General features: G+C 43.6%; 1 protein-coding gene across 3 annotated transcripts in view; it reads left to right on the plus strand.

Annotated features, from left to right (window-relative positions):
* ca14 (carbonic anhydrase XIV) overlaps nt 1-18,076 on the plus strand; it is a 95,171-nt gene extending 77,095 nt beyond the window's left edge. For 2 of the 3 annotated variants that reach the window (XM_051132420.1, XM_051132421.1), the window contains one exon: nt 16,518-18,027. In XM_051132420.1, coding sequence (XP_050988377.1) covers nt 16,518-16,617 — 100 coding nt within the window. In that variant the 3' untranslated portion in view covers nt 16,618-18,027. Of the gene's footprint in view, nt 1-16,517; nt 18,028-18,056 lie in introns of those variants that run through there. The other variant, XR_007829475.1, reaches the window with a different exon arrangement.
* Nucleotides 18,077-18,311: the final 235 nt, after the last annotated feature.

Consider the following 18,311-nt stretch of genomic DNA (forward strand, 5'->3'; position numbering starts at 1 on the left):
TAATGATTAGATTACATTCATAATATACAATGTTTTTGGGCATTAGACCATACTTAATGTCTGAATTTTATTGAACTATTCTAAACTATTATTGAGATAGTATTGAGCCTTGGTCAGCCAAGGTCTCTTATGCTTACCAAGTCTGCCAAAAAAAAAAAAAAAAATCCAGTAAAACATTTATATTTCGAAAACAGCAATCAAGGGGCGGCCAAGCACAACACTGGCTAAATGAAGAGCTAAGGAGCTATCTTTAATTACTCAGCCCTGGTGATAAAACACAGCATATGCTGGTAGGTATGTTTTGATGCTGGGATGCTGGTTAGGTATGTTTTGATGCTGGTTTAAGCTGGTCCTTTGCTGGTTTATGCTGATCCTTTGCTGGTTTAAGATGGTCCTATGCTGGTTTATACTGGTCCTTGACCAGCAACATGACCAGCATAAACCAGCAAAGGACCAGCTTAAAACATACCTACCAGCATATACTGTTTTCTCTCCAGGGTTTACAACCCTAGGGGTCTCCATCCCTGCTTCTGGAGAGCTACTTTCTTGCAGATTTAAATTCCAACTCTGCTTCAACACACATGTCTGTAATTAAACACCTTGATTAGCTGGTTCTGGTGTGCTTTATTAGGGATGGGGCAGATGTAGGAAAATTAGATACCATTCAATTCAGTATGCGGTTCCAAATCTAATCAGCTCAGAATTTATAAGCGGAAATGTTTATTTATTTATTTATTTATTTATTTTGACAAGTAGGTGGCATTGTGGCAAAACTACTCATGTGCCCTCAAGTCATGCTTGGTATAATACGTACCAAGTTTGGTCTAAATCCGCTAAAACTTTGCGGAGATATAGCCTTATGTTCATTTTTGCACAAACTTTGTTAAATTTGTAGAACTAAAAAAAAAAAAAAAAAAAAAACTTTTGATAACTTTTTGCCAGAATGCTCTGAAGATGATCTGAGCCAGTTTTGGTAAAATTAAACAAACTGTCTCGGACGAGTTCAAAAAAATAGATTTTTTGCAAAATTCAAAATTACATAGCATTCTTATATGCTGATTTGCTGCTTAGTTCCCTTCAGTTGGTCAATGTAACGGAATGAGGTAGATGGGTAGCGGGCGGATCCATCTGCATAACTTTATTGTGACGAGACATGGTCAAAAAACAGGCAAGGTCAGACATCGGCAAACAGGTATGTAAGAGCAAGACAAAAGAGTAATCGGTAAACAGTCGAGGGTCGATCAGTGGCAAATGTAATCCAAGGGGCTAGGCAAAAAGGGGTAATCTGATAAGACAGGCGAGAGATCCAAGGGGCAGGCAGCGAAACAGACAAAACGAGATAACCAGGCGAGTATACCAAAACTCAGAGAACTAGACAGAACACAGGTAACTAGGGAGAGGCTCCGTACGAATGTAAACACAATACAATACTCTGCGAAATGCAAGAGGAAGTCCAAGGCTTATATAGAGTCTCTGAGTGGATGCAGGTGATCAGCGCAATGGATGATGGGGAACGTCATGACAGAACAGGCTAAGAGTTTGTAAGTGGACGCCCCCCTTAGGAGGTTCTGCAACAGGAGCTGCCACCTCCGGGCGCACTGACACAGACTTGTGGACAGACAAGGCCTCTGGAGCAGACTCGTGGACAGACAAGGTCTCTGGAGCAGAGTGTGCAGCCCACACGCACCAAATGGCGACCACCATTAGGGGAAGAGCAGCAGCAGGTGGCAGGATCTTTAAAATGGTTGGGCTCGAAGGCGCTGATGTCACAGGGATGCCTGCAGCCCGCACTGACATCAGTGGTGGGTCCATAACACTGGCCATCATGATAGTTTGAGGCTCTGGACAGTCAGACGAGACGTGACAAGGCTCTGGACAGTCAGACGAGACGTGACGAGGCTCTGGACAGTCAGATGAGACGTGACGAGGCTCTGGACGGTCAGACGAGATGTGATGAGGCTCTGGGAGGTCTGACAAGATGTGACGAGGTTCTGAGAGGTCTGACGAGATGTGACGAGGCTCTGAGAAGTCAGACAAGACATGACGAGGCTCTGAGAGGTCAGACAAGATGTGACGAGGCTCTGAGAGGTCAGATGAAACATGGCGTGGCTCATGAAGATCAGCTATGGCTTGACGTGACTCGTGAAGATCAGCTGTGACTTGGCTCGTAAAAACTAGCTTTGACTTTGCTTGACTCAGGAACAACAGCTGTGACTGATTGACTCAAGAACAACAGCTGTAACTTGAGTTGACTCAGGAAACACAGCTGTAACTTGACTTGACACAGGAACAACAGCTTTGACTTTACTTGACTCAGGAACATCAGCTGTAACTTGACTCAGGAATCACAGCTGTAACGTTACATGACTCAGGAATGGCCGTCACTGTCGCCGCCATTATGAGAGCGTGCTGTGGTGCGGCCGCCATTTCACGAGCGGTTTCACACACTGCAGTAGCGATCAGCAAACTTGAATGTCCTGGAGCTTGTGGTAGACTAAACTTTGCAGCCGTCCCAGCCAGGATGTTACGTTCCTCACTCGCGACACCCACTGTCACACCCGGTTGTCTGCACCACAGTGAGGCAACTAGAGGGTGTTCCTGTGTGGTTTTGTTTCTGCCTGTTGTTTTGGTCATGGACTCCATTTCCCATCATGCTGTGTTTTTTATTAGAGTATACCTGGTTCAGCTGTGTTCCATTTCTTGTTTGATCGTGTGTGTATATTAAGCCCCAGTCTGCCATTGTCTGTGGTGAGTTGTTGATAAATGTTACCTCCTGTGATTCTTGTGACACCTGCTTGGTTCTATCATGTATTTTGGATATATCTTTGTGGATTATCATTAAAGGATCTTAAACTGCGTTTGGACCCGCTGCCTGTTGCCTGATTGTGCTCAAACGTAACAGAACAACTCACCGCAACAAGGGATCCAGCAGTTTCCATCATGCGCCCACGACAAGGTACTTATTGTGACCCTTTAAAGAAACTCTGTTCCATTTATCAAAGAGGACGTAATATTGAGGCTTATGTGGAGGAGTTTCTTTTGCATTGCCATCTTGTATCTGGTGATGATGTGATGCTGAAGGACCGTTTTTGGAGTGGGCTTGACCTGGATATCAGTCTTAACTTGCCTGATGAGGATCCAGGCTGGACCCTGGCACAATATATTGACTTTGTTTTACAGTGTTGTGGCTCCGAATTCACTGTGGGGGAAGTGGATGATGAAGAGTCCCCTAAACATTTTTTGGTGGGAGGCAGTAGGCCGTGGGCTCCAATGGCCATGGAGTCCGGCCAGTCAGGATTGCCATCATGCCACACACTGATGATTGCAAGTCCAGTGTTTGTCACCACTCCCATGCCACAGCCAGAGCCAACTTCTAAATTTGCTGCCATGTTCCAGTCAGAGTCAGCATTTAAGATGGCCACTATGTTACAGCCAGAGTCAACTCCCAAGACGGCTGCCATGTTCCAGTCAGAGTCAGCACTCAAGATGGCCGCCATGCTTCAGCCAGAGTCCGTTCCTAAGATGGCCATCAGGCCACAGCCCAAGTCACCACCTGCCAGAGCTGCTTTTTCACCTGCCACCTCATCGGCCAGAGTTGCTGCTTCACCTGTCTGGTCTGCCATGCCAGAGCCTCTAGCCATTATGAAAGTCACACCAAGGTCTTCAGCCACCATGGACGACACTCAAGAGTTCCCAGTTGTTATGGACACCAAACCAGAGTTCACTGTCATCAGGAGTGTTGCATTTGGAGACTATAAGGCTTTCTCTGGGCGTTTGGGGCTAGCTTCCAGTTTAGCAGACCCACCATTAAGGTCGGTGAGAGCAGCTGGCATTCTAAAGCCGTCAGTGGAGGAGTTTATAGAGGTGGTTCCTCTGTCGGCAGTGCTTCCAGTTATGGCAGTGGCTATGTTGTGTGTCTGGGCAGTACATTGCATTCTCACTCCGGAGCCAAGTCCAGTTCAAGTTTCTGGTCCAAAGCCAAATCCAGTCTAAGAATTCTTTCCGGAGCCAATTCCAGTCCGAGAATCCTTTCCTGAGCCAAGTCCAGTCCAAGTGTTTGTTCCTGTGCCAAGTCCAGTTCAACTTTCTGTTCCTGAGCCAAGTCCAGTCCAAGAGTTTGTTCCTGTGCCAAGTCCAGTTCAAGTCTCTGGACCTGAGTCAAGTTCAGGCCAAGGCTCTGTTTCTGAAATGAGTCCAGTCACCGAATCCAATCTAGACTGGCTGCCGACCCAGCCGGATCTACTTAAGCCACCATGTGCTCCACCAGCTTCGTTCAGATCGTCATTTGTCTCTTCTGCTCTGTTAATTCCATCACGACCACCGCCTTCAGCTCTATTAACTCTACCTTTGGCCTCAATCTGGTCTCTGCCTTCTGCTTCGCTGACTCCACCATGGCCACCACCTTCAGTCCAATCAGCTCCACCTCTGGTCTTACTCTGGTCTCTGCCCTCTGCTCCGCTAACTCCACCATGGCCATCAGCTCCACATTTGGGCTTACTCTGGTCTCTGCCCTCTACTCCGCTAACTCCACCATGGCCACCACCTTCAGACCAATCAATTCCACCTCTGGCCTTTCTCTGGTCTCTGCCTTCTGCTCTGCTGATTCCACCATGGCCACCGCCTTTAGTTCAATCAGCTCTGCCCAAGGCTTTACTCTGGTTCCTGCCCTCTGATTTGCTGATTACTCCATGGCCTCTGCCTTTAGATCTGTCAACCTCCTCTCTGATACTGATTTGGTCTCAACCCTCTGCTCTGTGGACTCATCTGGGGCCTTCACCCTCTGTTCCACCTCTGCCTCCCGTGCCTCTCCATGGTCCTGGCCCTTCTTCTCTCCCCCATATCTGCCTCTGTACCACCGCCCTCCTGGACTTTGATATTGTAGGGCATCTGGAATCCGCCCTTAGGGGGGGGCTATGTTACACCCGGTTGTCTGCACCACAGTGAGGCAACTAGAGGGTGTTCCTGTGTGGTTTTGTTTCTGCCTGTTGTTTTGGTCATGGACTCCATTTCCCATCATGCTGTGTTTTTTATTAGTGTATACCTGGTTCTGCTGTGTTCCATTTCTTGTTTGATCGTGTGTGTATATTAAGCCCTAGTCTGCCATTGTCTGTGGTGAGTTGTTGATAAATGTTACCTCCTGTGATTCTTGTGACACCTGCTTGGTTCTATCATGTATTTTGGATATATCTTTGTGGATTATCATTAAAGGATCTTAAACTGTGTTTGGACCCGCTGCCTGTTGCCTGATTGTGCTCAAACGTAACACCCACAGTGAAAGACGAGCCCACATACAGTAAAGCATAGTCCATAAACTGAGCGAGAGATGAATGCGGACCCTCGCGTCTAAGTCTCGCCTTTAAATGTTCAACACCGTCGCAAAAGATCTCAATCAAAAGATAGTCCAGGAGTTCTGAATAATTTGCGATGGCCAGAAACTCGCAAACCTGTTGCCCCAGTGATCGCGGGCCCTGCTTAAGTCTGAATAATGTCTTTGTTGTGTCCATACCTGTACAATGTTCAATCGAAAAGCTGCTGGATCCTTTTGTGGCCGAGTATTCTGTAACGGAGTGGGAAGCGGGGGATCCATCTGCATAACTTTATTGTGACAAGACATGTTCAAAACTCAGGCAGGGTCAGATATCAGCAAACAGGTATGTAAAAGCAAGACAAAAGAGTAATCGGTAAACAGGCGAGGGTCAATCAACTAAAGTCTAAATATAAATGCATTTGACTCTGTGTATCTTTGCTTGTCAAGTCAAGTCACCTTTATTTATATACCGCTTTTAACAATACAGAATTGTGACAAAGCAGCTGTACAGTATTAAATAGGAAATAGCGCATCAATAATGCAAAAGGGCAACAGTAAACACTCAATTTTCAGGTAAGGCAGTTCATCATTGGATTCAATGATGTCATCGTCTAGTTCAGTTCAAATAGTAAATGATATTGTTTGAAAAATATGTGTCCCCAACTAAGCAAGCCAGAGGCGACAGCGGCAAGGAACCAAAACTCCATCGGTGGTAGAATGGAGAAAAAAACCTTGGGAGAAACCAGGCTCAGTCGGGGGGGCAGTTCTCCTCTGGCCAGACGCAGAGGACTCATCTGGTTCCTGTGGTCTTGTGCCAGTGGCCGCCTAGGTGACAAGGTCTTCACTGGGGATCCGTCTCTGGGGCTCATTTAGTTGATGTGGTCTCCGCTGACATTCAGGGCTGTAGAGGTCGTCTCTAGGTGCTGATCCACCATCTGATCTGAATACGGACTGGATCTGGTGGTTAGGGTGACCTCGGAATAAGAAAGAAACAGACTAATATTAACATAGATGCCATTCTTCTTACGATGCACCAAGTACACCGGGTGTTATGGGAAGTGTTCCTGGTTGACCTAATTAATGCACCCTAACAATCCTTTAATGGAGTTAAATTATATAAATATGTTAATATGTTATGTGTAAGCCAGGTTAAAGAGATGGGTCTTTAATCTAGATTTAAACTGACAGAGTGTGTCTGCATCCCGAACAGTGTTGGGTAGATCGTTCCAGAGATTGGGCGCTAAATAAGAAAATTATCTGCCGCCCACGGTTGATTTAAATATTCTAGGTATTATCAAATTGCCAAAGTTTTGAGAACGCAGCGGACATGAGGGACTATAATGTGATAAGAGCTCACTCAGGTACTGAGGGGCTAAACCATTAGGGCTTTATAAGTAATTAGCAAGATTTTAAAATCTATACGATGTTTAATAGGGAGCCAGTGCAGTGTTGACAGAACCGGGCTAATATGGTCATACTTTCTGGTTCTAGTAAGAACTGTAGCTGCTGCATTTTGGACCAGCTGGAGTTTGTTTATTAAGCGTGCAGAACAACCACCCTGTAAAGCATTACAATAATCTAACCTTGAGGTCATAAATGCAAGAATTAACACTTAGGCATTTGACATTGAGAGCATAGGTCGTAATTTAGATATATTTTTGAGATGGAAAAATGCAGTTTTGCAAATGCTAGAGATGTGATTTTTGAAGGAAAGATATCAAATAGCACACCTAGGTTCCTAACTGATGACAAAAAATTGACAGAACAGCCATCAAGTATTAGAGAGTGTTTTAGGTTATTACACGTGGAGGTTTTAGGTCAAATAATTAACACCTCTGTTTTTTCAAAATGTAGCAGTAAGAAATTACTTTTCATCCAGTTTTTTTATCTCAACTACACAATCCGTTAGATTTTCAAATTGGTATGTTTCGCCGGGCCGCGAAGAAATATAGAGCTATGAGAGTAATATGTAAAATGCAATAATAAATAACTAAATAATCTACACGTATCATATTATTTCTGACACATCATAGCGACACATCATGCACAAATCATCTTCCCATTATAACAAGAAAAAAGTTATCACATAATCCACTTAAAAAGTTTGTCCAAGTATACTGTTTCAGGAATGACAAACACGAGTGAATCAGCTACATTGTTCCATGAGTCATTGCTATGATTGACAGTGATAAATATTGTGGCAAATGGATGGAATTAACTATCTGACAAGCTGATATCAAAATAGACCTATTCATTAAGTGATGCAGAGTAAATTCAGAGTAACAAACCTACAGCAGCGACAAGTCTGTGTTGACTGAATATATTTAGCAGCTTGGAGGCAGCCCTTGTTCCTATGAAAGAACATGGTGTTTAGTCATCAGATGCAAAGTTCACTTTTACATGTTGTTTGAACTTGTGTGTTGGCAGTATATGTACACATCTACCCTGTAATGATAAAAATCCATGCAGTGGTTTTTAATCAATCAAAAATAATATCCCCTTTTTCAAATTGAGCCATTCTCAGATGCCTGTCGGTGTGTGGCACCGCACCCACAATAGTTGATTGACATGAGCATCTTACCTGCCCTAAATCAGCTGTGACAGTCCAACCTCCATTGTTTCGATGCCGGAACAAGGATGTAAGTTAGACAAGAATATCTCCGATTGAGGTTGTTGGATGTAATAATAAACATAGTGGTCATCATTCACTCCTGAGCCGCTGAACATGCAGTGGATTACGTTTGTTTGTGAAGGGAATGCACCTCCCGATCTACATAAATGCATCTATGTTTGCGCAAATCATTCGTGATCCAACTTCACCTACAGCAGAAATTAGTATAAGTTTTTTTTTTTATGAATGTCTGCAATCACCTTTACTAATAATGTGCAAGTTATGCAGCTAAATGGGCTAAAAGCGGCTAAAGTAAACAATCTTCTAGAGCACAGCTCATCACTCCACAGAAAGAAGAGAGGGGCAGGGTGAGCAGAGCTCATTTGCGTTTAAAGGAACAATCCATCAGAATGAGTTGATTTTTGCAGAGCTCATTTACCATTGAGAATTTGTAACCAAAGTATATTGTAGACTTTTCATTAAGACCCTAAAGAATCATATCAACTTGTGGAAAATGGGCATCCAATGACCCCTTTAAATATATCAATGACTGGCTCATACTGGCACAGTCACAGGATCAGTTAAAACAAACACAGGGATCTGGTTTCTCAAAGATGGCCACCAGAACTGGTTCTGGAGAAGCTGAATGGTGGCATTGATACCTGGATGGCATAAACTGAATGAGGTATGAACCTTTGTCATAGTTCTCTCTCGAAGAGTCTCAGGAACAAATAGCTTGTCTTGGGGGCACTCTGGTGGAACTTCTAGCTCCGCGTTGGCCTGCTCAATTTCGGTAATAATTGTCCCACTGAATTGAATTGAACTTGGATTGAGTTGTTTGGCAGTCTTCAAGTATTCCAGATTCCGAAGATCAGTTAAAAGGGTGAATGGATGCTTTGCCACCTCCAACCAGTGACACCCACTCCTCGGTTGCAGCTTTCATGGCCAAGAGTTTTCTGTCACCGACATCATAATTTCTCTCTGCAGAGTTTAGTTTGCTTGAGTAGTAGGCGCATGGGTACATTTTAGCTGGAGAGCCCCGTAGTGACAGCACAGCCCCAACTCCAACACTGGAGGCCTCAACCTCGACTATAAATGGTAAATTGGGATTAGGGTGGTGCAAGATGAGAGCGGTGGTGAATCATTGTTTGAGTCTTTTGAGCGATGGGCAACCAGTGAAAATGACTTGAACCTTTCTTTATCATATTGGTGAGTGGGGCAGCCACTGAACTGAAGTCTCTGATAAATCTGCGATTGAAGTTAGCGAACTCCAAGAAGCATTACAGATCCTTGATTGTAATGGGTAGTGGCCAGTTCAAGTCTGAGCTGACTTCGCTCTCATCCATAGCCACACCCTCACGACTTCATCACGTAGCCAAGGAAAGAGATGGATGTAAGATGAAACTCGAACTTCTCTGCTTTGGCATAAGGCCGATGTTCAGTTAAGCGCATGAGAAGTGCCCTCACCTGCTGGATATGCTCCTTGAGAGTTTCTGTGTAGACCAGGATATAGGCCACAGACAATAGCAACTGAATTAGGCTGCTGCCAATATTTTCCGAACTGTTTACGTTCACTTAAGATGTAACCGAGTATGTTTATGTGAATACTTGTCAAAACTGACAATTTGACAGTTTTGTGTGTTTTTCACTCATGCTTTCTGTGTGTGCATGCTTTGGTGTGTGCGCTCAGAAAACTGGACCAAATTTTGCGTTGTTTAATTTATCCATATGTCTTCTCTTTTCTTACTTCCAGATATTGACATTTTTTAACATTTTAGGAGACGTGTAGCAAGTGTATGCCAGTTTATGTCTCGCCGGATAGATTAATAGGCTATGTTGCAACTCAAATTTACACATCTAACCTCCAAACCATGCAGCAGATTTGTTCTGAATTAATCTCTTTACACATCGCCCCTCCCTAACCTTTTCATCACATTTGTATTAATTGACGAAAATGTTGAAATATTTTTGTCACAGTTGTCATTCAAAATGAGTCTTATTTTGTTAGCATCTTGTGTTCGTCGGTGAAAAAAATGTTGTTGACAAAAATTATTTTTCAACAAAATTAACACTGATGACAGCTGCAGTCACACTGCTGGGGCTGCTTCATATGAGACCGCTTCAGCACGGGCTTCACAGCTGAATCCCGAGATAGGTGTGGCAATGTAGCACTCACTGGGCAGGCAGTGCCTGGGGGTTGGATGGGCCCCCAGCTGCAGTGGCACATCAACTGCCTTGAGTTGCTAGCAGTACGTTTCGCTTTGATTCTCAGTTATTAAAAATGGTTCTTATTAGTATGTTAAAAACAGTTTTTGCTGCTTAATAGTTTGTGGAAACATTTGTTTTCAGGAATATTTGATCAATAGAAAGCTCAAAAGAATGACATTTATTTACTAACACTCTTAATCAATTGAATGCATATTAGCTGAATAAAAGCATTACTTTCTATTAAACACACACACACACAAAAGCACACATATGCTCCAAAATATGAATGGTAGTATATAATGGTTTTTGCATAAATATTAAGTAGCACAACTGTTTTTAACATGAGCAGCAAATCAGCATATTAGAATGATTTCTAAAGGATCATGTGACATTAATGACTGGAGTAGTGATGTGAAACTTCACCTTTGCATCACAGGAATAAGTCACATTACAAAATATATTAATATAGAAAACTTAATTTATTTTAAATTGTAATACTGTTTCATGGTATTAGCATTTTTTTTTTTACCGTTGAGCACATAATGCAGCCTTGGTGACTATAAGAGAATTAAAAAAAGATAAAAATCATAATGGTTCCAAGCATTACAGTTCACAGCATAAATGAGTACACCCCCTCTAAAACTTAAATTCAGCAATTACTCTTTACTTAGAAGACATGTTAGGGTTCGTTGGAGATACAATGTTCCAACATACCTGCTTGATCAGTTATCAAAGAAGAATGTCAAAATTATTCAGGAAAATAAGATTTTCTTATCAAAGTGATAAGAAAAAAATAGTGTAGGTTTAAGGCAATTTTTGACCAACATGCAAGTATATTGAACCAAAACTTTTAAAGACAAGTAATTTCCTGACAATTAAAAGTGTAATATAGCCCAGTGGAACTGTCACAGGCATTGTGTGCGTGAATGAGGAGTTGGGACGAGGAGATCAGGAATATAGAGTTTATTATATAATCCAAACATAGGAACAGGAACGAACAGGAACAGCAGGGAATCCACATGTAACACAACGAAACGAAACAGGCTTAGAATGACTATAAGACATGGAGTGACAGTGAACTCAAGAACCAACCAACAAACAGGGAACAGAACCAAACTTAAATAACCAGGCTAATCAGATGAGGACAGGTGTGAATGATTAAACAATGATGTCATAATTGAAAACGGAACAGGAAGGACCAAATAAGGGCATACACAGGGGAAAAACCAAAGAAACAGTCCACAGGGGTGTGACAGGAACCACTTGGGAAAGAACTGTCAAGAGATTTATTTCTTAGCATAAAAGAGGACAATGGCACAAGAGGAATACCAAATTATTGTTTTAAGTTTGAAAATATAGCAGATGTAATGACAACAGTCAAAAACAATGGACTTGTGACTCAGCTTTTGAAATAATCAGGCCTTCACTTTTAGTTTTTATTTTGTGTTGAGTGAATTTTTGCTAGAAAAAGAGCAGGAGAAATACCATGCAAGTGTCCCAGAGCCGGCAAAAGCTATGAGAAGAGTGACACTTTATCTCACAGAGTATGACTGTAACGAGGACGCTGAGGCGGCGTTTGAATCCAATTGCGGAAGTTTATTACAAATGACAGCACACATAAACGTGGAAACAGGCAGAGGGTCGATTACCAGAAAAGCAGTCCAACAGCATACAACACATAAACGTAATCCAAGCAGCAGAGAGATAAAGCAGGCAGTGGGTCAAATACCGTGAAGTCAGTCCAGAAACAGCAAACAATCCAATAGGGGTAATCCGTAAACTCAAGAGTCCATAAACAAAGCAAGGTAGCAACAGGTAATCCAACAGAGTAAATATAGAAACGCTCGGTAAGGCAGGTGAAACTGGCAATACTTCGCAAAGTATAGAGCACATGGTCAGTCTTTAAATAGTGTCAAACAGGAAGTAACAGTAGAAGCAGCAGAGGGAGCATGCAGGCAGTCCTAGGGTGAGGGCTCCCTCTGCTGGCTTGGCGTTACAGAATCCCCCCCCCTAGGAGTGACTCCTGGCGCTCAAAACAACAGTCCAGGTGGGTGGGGGAACAGAGGCAAAACAGGGGGTGGGACGGAGGGCCAGGTCCATGTAGAGCAGGTGGGCCTGGATCGTGGAGCAGGGACAGACAGTGAAGCACTGGAGGACCTGGACTGTGGAGCTGTGGCAGACAGTGGAACCTTGGAGGACCAGGGCCATGGAGCTGTGACAGACAGTGGAACCTTGGAGGACCTGGGCCGTGGAGCAGTAGCAGACTGTGAAGTACTGGAGGGCCTGGGCCGTGGAGCTGTGGCAGACAGTGGAACCTTGGAGGACCTGGGCCGTGGAGCAGTAGCAGACCGTGAAGTACTGGAGGGCCTGGGCCGTGGAGCAATGGCAGAGTAGGGGACCATGGTGGGGCAGGCAGAGCAGGCAGAACAGGAAGCCGTGGCGCAACAGGCAGAGCAGGCAGAACAGGAAGCCATGGCGAGGCAGGCAGAGCAGGCATAACAGGGAGCCATGGCGAGGCAGGCAGAGCAGGCATAACAGGGAGCCATTGCAGGGCAGGCAGAACAGGCAGAGCAAACAGGAGCAGAGATATCCACAGTGGGACTAATGACATGCATAGCAGAGCGGTGTGTACTTGAATGATTTCTTTGGTCTTCTTGATTGCGACATGGCAGGTAGAGAGTTCATCGTGGAACGCCGCCCCCATAGGAGGATCTACAGCTTGCGCTGACACCTCTGGGGGCATGGGCGCAGATGCTTGGGCAGGTGTGGCAGGGAAGTTATAAATGGCCTTCCTGGCCGTGACAGGACAGGCAGAGAGTCCTTGGGGAAACGCCGCTCCTTCAGGAGGTTCTGCAGCCAGAGCTGCTGCTTCTGGGGGCATTGGCGCAGACTCTTTGACAGAAGAGGCCTCTGGCGTAGACTCGTGGACAGGCGAGGCCTCGGGAGCAGACTCGTGGACAGGCGAGGCCTCGGGAGCAGACTCGTGGACCGATAAGGCCTCTGGAGCAGACTCATGGACAGACGAGGCCTCTGGAGCACAGTGTGCAGCCCACACACTGAAGATGGCTACGGCCATTACAGGCAGCACAGCAGATAATGGGGTGTCTGTTGACCTTGAGGGTGCTGATGATATGGGCTTGTGGCTTGGGAGCGTGGGCTCTGCGTGGCTTGGGAGCGTGGGCTCTGCGTGGCTTGGGAGCGTGGGCTCTGCGTGGCTTGGGAGCGTGGGCTCTGCGACGTCAGCTGATACGTGAGGTGGCTTGAGAAGGTCAGAGGGGACCTGGTGAGATTCTGGTAGAATAACAGTTTTATGACTTGACTCAGGGAGGCCTGCCGTGGCCGGACTTGACTCAGGAGCAACAGCAGTAACCTGACTTGGTTCATGGAGATCAACTGTGGTGTGGCTTGGTTCAGGGAGATCAGCTGCGGCTTGACTTGGTTCGGGAATAACAGCAGCAACTTGACTTGGCTCATGAAGATCTGCTGTAACTTGGCTTGGCTAATGAAGATCAACTGTGACTTTGCTTGACTCAGGAACCACGGCTGTGACTTTGCTTGACTTGAGGGCTACAGCTATAGCTTTACTTGACTCAGGAGCAATAGCTGTAACTTGACTGGACTTCGGAAGAGCAGCTCTGACCTGACTTGACACAGGAAACACAGCTTTAACGTGACTTGACGCTGGAACAACAGCTGCAGCTTGACTTGACTGTGGAACAACAGCCGTGACCTGACTGGACTCGGAAACTTGACTTGACTCAGGAAACGCAGCTGTAACTTGACTTGACTTGGAAACTTGACTTGACTCAGGGGACGCAGCTGCAACTTGACTTGACTTGGAAACTTGACTTGACTCGGGAAACACAGCTGCAACGTAACTTGACTCAGGAACAACATGGCTTGGCTCAGGAACAACATGGCTTGGCTCAGGAACAACATGGCTTGGCTCAGGAACGTCATGGCTTGGCTCAGGAACGACATGGCTTGGCTCAGGAACGACATGGCTTGGCTCAGGAACGACATGGCTTGGCTCAGGAACGACAGCTGTAACTTGGCTTGACTCGTGGGGCACAGCTGTGACTTGGCTTGACTCGTGGGGAACAGTTGTGACTTGGCTTGACTCGTGGGGAACAGCTGTGACTTGGCTTGACTCGTGGGGAACAGCTGTGACTTGGCTTGACTCGTGGGGAACAGCTGTGACTTGGCTTGATTCATGGGGAACAACTGTGTCCTTGCTTGACTCATGGAGAACAACAGCTGTATCTTGGCTTGGCTCGTGGAACACAGCTGTGACTTGGCTTGGTTCATGGGGAACTGCCATTTTAGCTGCCCATACAGCCATGAGGGGTGAGTCCAGTATGTGACTTGAGCAGGCTTTGGCTTGGCAGGCATGACGTGAACAGGCTTTGGCTTGGTGGATGTGGCCTGAGCAGGCTTTGGCTTGGCAGGCATGACGTGAACCGGTTGTGGTCTGGCAGATGTGGAGTGAACAGGCTGTAACTTGGCAGACGTGACGCTAGCAGACTTGGTTTGAGGGGGTTCTGGCACAATGGTGACAATACCAGACTTGAAGGTTGGGGTGTGAAGGGTCTCTGGTTTGTTTGATATGACGTGAGCTGGTTGTGGTGTGGTGGTTACTGCGGGATTGCGGGGTCCCTCGTCCGCAATCCCCACAGTAAATGTGGATCCACTTAATAGCAGGGCATGATCAATATATCTCTCCAGTGACCAATGAATTTTCCCTCCAGGTAGCCACGAACGAATGGGATCATTCAAACCCACCTGAAAAATGTCCTTCAGTGCCACGTCATTAAAATCAACAAGGTAACACAGTCCACAAAATTCCTCTACATATTCCTCTATAGCCTTGTCCCCTTGACGAAGGCAGAGGAGACGAGATACTGCTGGGTTCATGTTGGCTGATCGTTTCCGCTGGATTCTTGGTAGGCGAAGTATTCTGTAACGAGGACGCTGAGGCGGCGTTTGAATCCAATTGCAGAAGTTTATTACAAATGACAGCACACATAAACGTGGAAACAGGCAGAGGGTCGATTACCAGAAAAGCAGTCCAACAGCATACAACACATAAACGTAATCCAAGCAGCAGAGAGATAAAGCAGGCAGTGGGTCAAATACCGTGAAGTCAGTCCAGAAACAGCAAACAATCCAATAGGGGTAATCCGTAAACTCAAGAGTCCATAAACAAAGCAAGGTAGCAACAGGTAATCCAACAGAGTAAATATAGAAACGCTCGGTAAGGCAGGTGAAACTGGCAATACTTCGCAAAGTATAGAGCACATGGTCAGTCTTTAAATAGTGTCAAACAGGAAGTAACAGTAGAAGCAGCAGAGGGAGCATGCAGGCAGTCCTAGGGTGAGGGCTCCCTCTGCTGGCTTGGCGTTACAATGACACAGCCTGCAGTACGACACACGCATGGTTGTTGTCACTACTAGAATTACCTACTGTAGCCGAAGCACAATCAACTAATTTAACCTCTTCCAAGGCCCATATTTACAAAATATAGACTTGTGGGAATACATACTCTGGTCTCAAGAGATCAAGTCGATCATTTCGGATCCAAAAGCATCCAAAATGTTCTGGTTTTGCTAGAGGAGGAGTACATTGAGAAGTGCCAGGTTTCCACAATGACGTTTAGTGGTAGTAAAGATCTTATATAGGGATTTATGAGTACTGAAGGTGTGAGAGAGCTGTACTTTATCAATGCTGTCATGAATTCACACACCACTGTGTGATGTAATACAAAAACTCGAAACCGAAGATGCTACCCTCTCCTCATTCCCTGCATTGTTGGCCATTTTTTCAACATGACAATGAAGATATTCATTCTCCCAAGGTGAAAATCCTTCAGTAGACATGAATTTCACTCAGTCTTAATACTCTTGAGCAGATGTGAGGAATTCTGTACAGACAAGTTGAGCAACACTCCCCAATAAAGACCAGGGCAGAACAGATGTGGCGTTTTGTCATGAACTTGTACACTCAATGCCAAGAAGGGTCAGAGCCGTGTATTTAGAGCTATGGAGGACATATTAAGTACTAGTATATTACACGTCTGCTTAATTAAATCTAGGGTGTACTCATTTCTGCAATTCTTCATTTAAACAAAATTGGGTAATTTAATTATTTTACAGAAAATACTGGCATATATATTTTTTGTTTTTATTAAGTATATGTTTAATACATTTAAATTTTGCCATCTTTCCATGAATTATATTAGTGATCATTAAGAAAATACATATTTTATATTTATATATATACATATATAGATGTGTGTGTGTGTGTGTAGTGTTGCATAACTTGTGTTGTCTGTCTAAGAGATTAAAATATTATGAAATATGCTCATCAAATTCAACCATTTTTTCCTTATAGGTCACAAGATATGGCAAAAGAACACAAAGAGGATGCGGCTTTAAAGATGACCTCTAGCCCAGCAAAACCAGAGGAAGCTGCTCCTCAGCCTGAATCTTGATTCTAGACATTTAATGTGTATCTTGGCATTTTTGTTTTGTGAAAGAAAATATAGAGTAGGCTAAAGGCACCCCGAGGTAAAAGGCACCCTTGATATTATTTTTCTGTAAACCACTAGATGGCACAAAAACGTGGTGTAGCACTTTCCACAACATTTGCTTTTCAAGATGCACATGCAAATTTGTCTGATCCTTGACACGACCACGTGCAGCAGTGCAAAGTTGATTCTGTGCTTATTTGATCTAATATTTGATGTTCTTCTCATGTCTCAGCAGTGTTGGGGAAAGTTACTTTTAAAAGTAATGCAATACAGTATTGCATTACTCCCTAAAAAAGTAACTAATTATGTAACTTTTTATGAAAAGTAATGTGTTACGTTACTTTTGCATTACTTTTTAAATCTGGGCTGGACTTGCTTGTTTGTTCTTAATATAAAAAGTTCTGTTTTGGCAAATGTAAAAGCCCTTTCACACCAAAAGCCTCAGGCTGAAGGAAAAGTAAATTCACGTTTGTACAGCTGAATGCAGAAGAAGAAAGTTCAACACTCTTCAGCAATAAAAAAAATAACAAAAGTTTATCTTGAATAATTTTTATTAGTATGGTTAAACTGGATCATTAAAGGTCAGCAGCAAAGACACTGGTTAATAAAATAAAGGATATTTGTATTATTTAACATTTAATTATTGCAGATTTGTGTCATATTCTAATGTGAATTTCACAGTTTTTTATTCATTTTGAGGAATACTGAATCAGTTTTTTTGTGAGTGAGAAAATAATTAATGCATGTTCACAGTTATTCTAGAACTAAAGTAACATCTTACTCCCGATTTCTCTCAACATGGGGACAGAAGAGCTTTCAGTTAATAAATGGGGAAAAAAGTAACTCACGATACTTATTTGAAAAAGTAACTCAGATATTTTCTTGTAAATTGAAGATTAATGCATTACTTTACTAGTTACTTGAAAAAAAGTAATCTGATTACGTAACTCGCGTTACTTGTAATGTGTTACCCCCAACACAGTTTCTCAGTAAAAGATAAAGTAATTTTGATACTACATCATGGTTTAGCTAAGTTTGGCTGTTCTGTTTGGCTCTCATTGTGTGTGTGTACTTTTATGGAGAAATACTTTCTCATGTTTTGCATTCTCTTCACTACATCTATATCACTTAGCCTTTCTGAAAATTACCTCTTTTTACTGTGAGTTTTACTTGTACATACTACACCTCTTATGACTGTGAGTTTTACTTGTACATACTATAAATTAATTTGTAAATTACTGAAATCATATCATGATTCTTGTGGTGAAATGTTTGTGATTTTACTACTGTAGGCAGATATATGGAATGTTGTTCAAAAGGTAGGCTGAAAAAAAAAAGAGTAAATCACACAGTTTTCCCAGTCATATTATTTGTGATCTACACAACAAATAATAAAAAAGAGTAAATCACACAGTTTTCCAGTCGTATTATTTTTGATCTACACATCAAAATTGTTTTTCCTGTCTTTGCTTAATATTATAGATATATAGATATTTTTGAGAGGTTTATTCAGAAAGGTCTCTGACTCTCCCATAGACAGCAAGGATACTACCACTTTCAAGGCTCAGAAAAGTACCAAGATGATTGACAAAGTAGTCCATGTGGCATCAGTGGTTCAACTGTAATTTTACAAACTACGAGAATACTTTTTGTGC

This window comes from Labeo rohita, chromosome 16 (genome assembly GCF_022985175.1).
Source record: "Labeo rohita strain BAU-BD-2019 chromosome 16, IGBB_LRoh.1.0, whole genome shotgun sequence".
Classification (NCBI taxonomy): domain Eukaryota; kingdom Metazoa; phylum Chordata; class Actinopteri; order Cypriniformes; family Cyprinidae; genus Labeo; species Labeo rohita.